At 47.8% G+C, this 3669-nt stretch overlaps 1 protein-coding gene across 1 annotated transcript in view; it reads left to right on the top strand.

Moving 5' to 3' along the window:
* LOC124033034 (beta-1,3-galactosyl-O-glycosyl-glycoprotein beta-1,6-N-acetylglucosaminyltransferase-like) overlaps positions 1 to 3669 on the top strand; it is a 58501-nt gene that overhangs the window by 53845 nt on the left and 987 nt on the right. The window contains 1 exon segment of the mRNA XM_046344958.1: positions 2531 to 2658. Within this exon segment, the coding sequence (XP_046200914.1) occupies positions 2531 to 2658 (128 nt within the window).

Genomic DNA, 3669 nt, shown 5'->3' on the forward strand with positions numbered 1-3669 from the left:
GATTTGCCACCAATGCTCCTTATAGGACACATCACTTTCACACTCTATACTCCTCTGTAAACTGGTCATCTCTGTATACGCAAGACCCACTGATTGATGCTTATTTATAAAACCCTCTTGGCCTCACTCACCTATCTGAGATATATACTGCAGCCCTCATCCTCCACATACAACACCTGTTCTGCCAGTCACATTCTGTTAAAGGTCCCCAAAGCACACACATCCCTGGATCGCTCCTCTTTTCAGTTTGCTGCAGCTAGCGACTGGAACGAGCTGCAACAAACACTCAAACTGGACAGTTTTATCTCAATCTCTTCATTCAAAGACACAATCATGGACACTTACTGACAGTTGTGGCTGGCACATTGTGATGTATTGCTGTCTCTACCTTCTTGACCTTTGTGCTGTTGTCTGTGCCCAATAATGTTTGTACCATGTTTTGTGCTGCTACCATGTTGTATTGCTACCATGCTGTGTTGTCATGTGTTGCTGCCTTGCTATGTTGTTGTCTTAGGTCTCTCTTTATGTAGTGTTGTCTCTCTTGTTGTGATGTGTGTTTTGTCCTTTATTTATATTTAATTTATTTATTTATTTTAATCCCACCCCCGTCCCCGTAGGAGGCCTTTTGGTGGGCTGTCATTGTAAATAAGAATGTTCTTAACTGACTTGCCTAGTTAAATAAAGGTTAAATAAAATAAATATTGTTGGAGTGAACAGACTTATGTATGTCATGTGCTGTTAAAAATTGTGTTGATAAATGTTTGTAATTATATTCTTTCATTGAGCATATACAGTGGGGCAAAAAAGTATTTAGTCAGCCACCAATTGTGCAAGTTCTCCCACTTAAAAGATGAGAGAGGCCTGTAATTTTCATTATAGGTACACTTCAACTATGACAGACAAAATGAGAAAAAAAAAATCCAGAAAATCACATTGTAGGATTTTTAATGAATTTATTTGCAAATTATGGTGGAAAATAAGTATTTGGTCAATAACAAAAAGTTTATCTCAATACTTTGTTATATACCCTTTGTTGGCAATGACAGAGGTCAAATGTTTTCTGTAAAGAAAGAAAGAAAACAGATTGTGGTCATTAAGTAATGTAAGGGAACCTCTTGGGATGTGTGTACAAGAATGCACCTTAATTTAGCTAATAGCCTTATTACGTAGTACCTGATCCTGCAGAGCTGGATGCTGAGGTGACATGCTGTGACTTCTTCTACATCATCCTGAAATATATTGGAGAGGCCGGGGTTGAAGTCTTTAAACATTGGTTTAAGACTATACCACTCTATCATGACACCTCCTACCTGTAGAGCGTTTTGTTTTCGTTGTCGTTTTCGATCTTTCAACCTCTCTTCTTCAGACTGTAGTGAGTGAATGACATATATTACATGCATTCAATATGAAAATATATTCAGGTCAGTCTGGCTGCAGTGAAAAGAGATTTTAAGGTGGGGTTTCAGACACCTGAAACCCCACCTCTTTAAGGAATACCTAGGATAGGATAAGTAATCCTTCTCACCCCCCTTTAAGATTTAGATGCACTATTGTAAAGTGACTGTTCTACTGGATGTCATAAGGTGATTGCACCAATTTGTAAGTCGCTCTGGATAAGAGCGTCTGCTAAATGACTTAAATGTAAATGTAAATGTAAAACGTTTTTATAATGTTCAAGACATACAACTTACGACGTTCTGCAGGAGAACTAGTACCCCCGTCGCCTAATTTGCTGCATGTTTTCCAATCGAATGGTTATCCCAAAAAACATATCCACTAGTGATGAGAAATTCATAATTTATACATACCCCAGTGAAATCACATTGGGCTTCCATTGCAATGTACACAGCGTAGTGTAAGTTAAGAAAGAGTAGGTTGTTAAGTTAATAGTCATAACAATAATGATGATAATAGTAAATAATAATACCCCCCAGGAATATATTTCAGGATGTAGAAGACACCCCCCCCCCCCCCCCCCCCCCCCCCCCCCCAAGAAGTCACAGCATGTCATCAGCATCCAGCTCTGTGTAACGGCATCCAGAGGTGGAAGAAGGATCGGACCAAAGCGCAGCGTGGTAAGTGTTCATGATGATTTATTCAAAACGACCTGAACACTGAAATACAAAACAATAAACGATGTGAACAAAACGAAAACCGAAACAGTACCGTGTGGCCCAAACACTCACATGGAAACAAACACCCACACCCCAAAAGTGAAACCCAGGCTACCTAAGTATGATTCTCAATCAGAGACAACTAACGACACCTGCCTCTGATTGAGAACCATACTAGGCCGAACTCAAAAACCAACATAGAAAAACAAACAGACTGCCCACCCCAACTCACGCCCTAACCATACTAAAACAAAGAATAAAATAACAGAACTATGGTCAGAATGTGACAGTACCCCGCCCAAAGGTGCGGACTCCGGCCGCAAAACCTGAACCTATAGGGGATGGTCTGGGTGGGCGTCTGTCCGCGGTGGTGGCTCTGGCGTGGAATGTGGACCACCCCCTTGCCCTCTTATGAGGGACGACCCTCGCCACGGGTCCCGAATGGACGGGAGACTCCGGCAGCACGGGAGACTTCGGCGGCACCAGACGGGCGGGAGACTCCGGTGGCGCCGGAGTGAAGGACGGCTCCGGTGGCTCCTGGCTGGCTGGCGGATCCGGCGGCTCAGGACAGATGGGAGACTCCGGCGGCTCAGGACAGACGGGAGACTCCAGCGGCTCAGGACAGACGGGAGACTCCGGCGGCTCAGGACAGACGGGAGACTCCGGCGGCTCAGGACAGATGAGAGACTCCGGCGGCTCAGGACAGATGGGAGACTCCGGCGACTCAGGACAGACGGGAGACTCTGACAACCCTGGGCAGGAGGAAGGCTCTGGCAGCACTGGACAGGAGGGAGCACCTGTAGGGAGAAGACGGAGAGACAGCCTGGTGCGGGGGGCTGCCACCGGAGGACTGGTGCGTGGAGGTGGCACCGGATAGACCGGTCCGTGCAGGCGCACTGGAGCTCTTGAGCACCGAGCCTGCCCAACCTTACCTGGTTGAATGCTCCCCGTAGCCAGGCCGTGCTGTGCTGGCGAACCGGGGACACCATGCGTAAGGCTGGTGCCATGTACGCCGGCCCGAGGAGATGCACTGGAGACCAGATGCGTAGAGCCGGCTTCATGGGACCTGGCTCGATGCCCACTCTAGTCCGGCCAATACGAGGAGCTGGAATGTACCGCACCGGACTATACACACGCACCGGGGACACCATGTGCTCCACCGCATAACATGGTGCCTGCCCGGTCCCTCTCACTCTCCGGTAAGCACGGGAAGTTGGCGCAGGTATCCTACCTGAACTCGCCACACTCCCCGTGCCCCCCCCCAATAAATATTTGGGGCTGCCTCTCAGGCTTCCAGCCGCGCTGCCGAGCTAGCTCCTCATAATGCCGCCTTTCGGCTTTCACTGCCTCCAGCTCTGCCTTGGGGTGGCGATATTCACCCGGCTGTGCCCAGGGTCCCTTGCCGTCTAATATCTCCTCCCAAGTCCATCTCTCCGGGTATTGCTGCCTCTCCTGCTGCTGCTGCCTGTTACCACGCTGCTTGGTCCTTTCCTGGTGGGTGTTTCTGTAACGACATTCAGAGGTGAAAGAAGGATCAGACCAAAGTGCAGCGTGG

Source organism: Oncorhynchus gorbuscha, linkage group LG04, assembly GCF_021184085.1.
Source record: "Oncorhynchus gorbuscha isolate QuinsamMale2020 ecotype Even-year linkage group LG04, OgorEven_v1.0, whole genome shotgun sequence".
Classification (NCBI taxonomy): domain Eukaryota; kingdom Metazoa; phylum Chordata; class Actinopteri; order Salmoniformes; family Salmonidae; genus Oncorhynchus; species Oncorhynchus gorbuscha.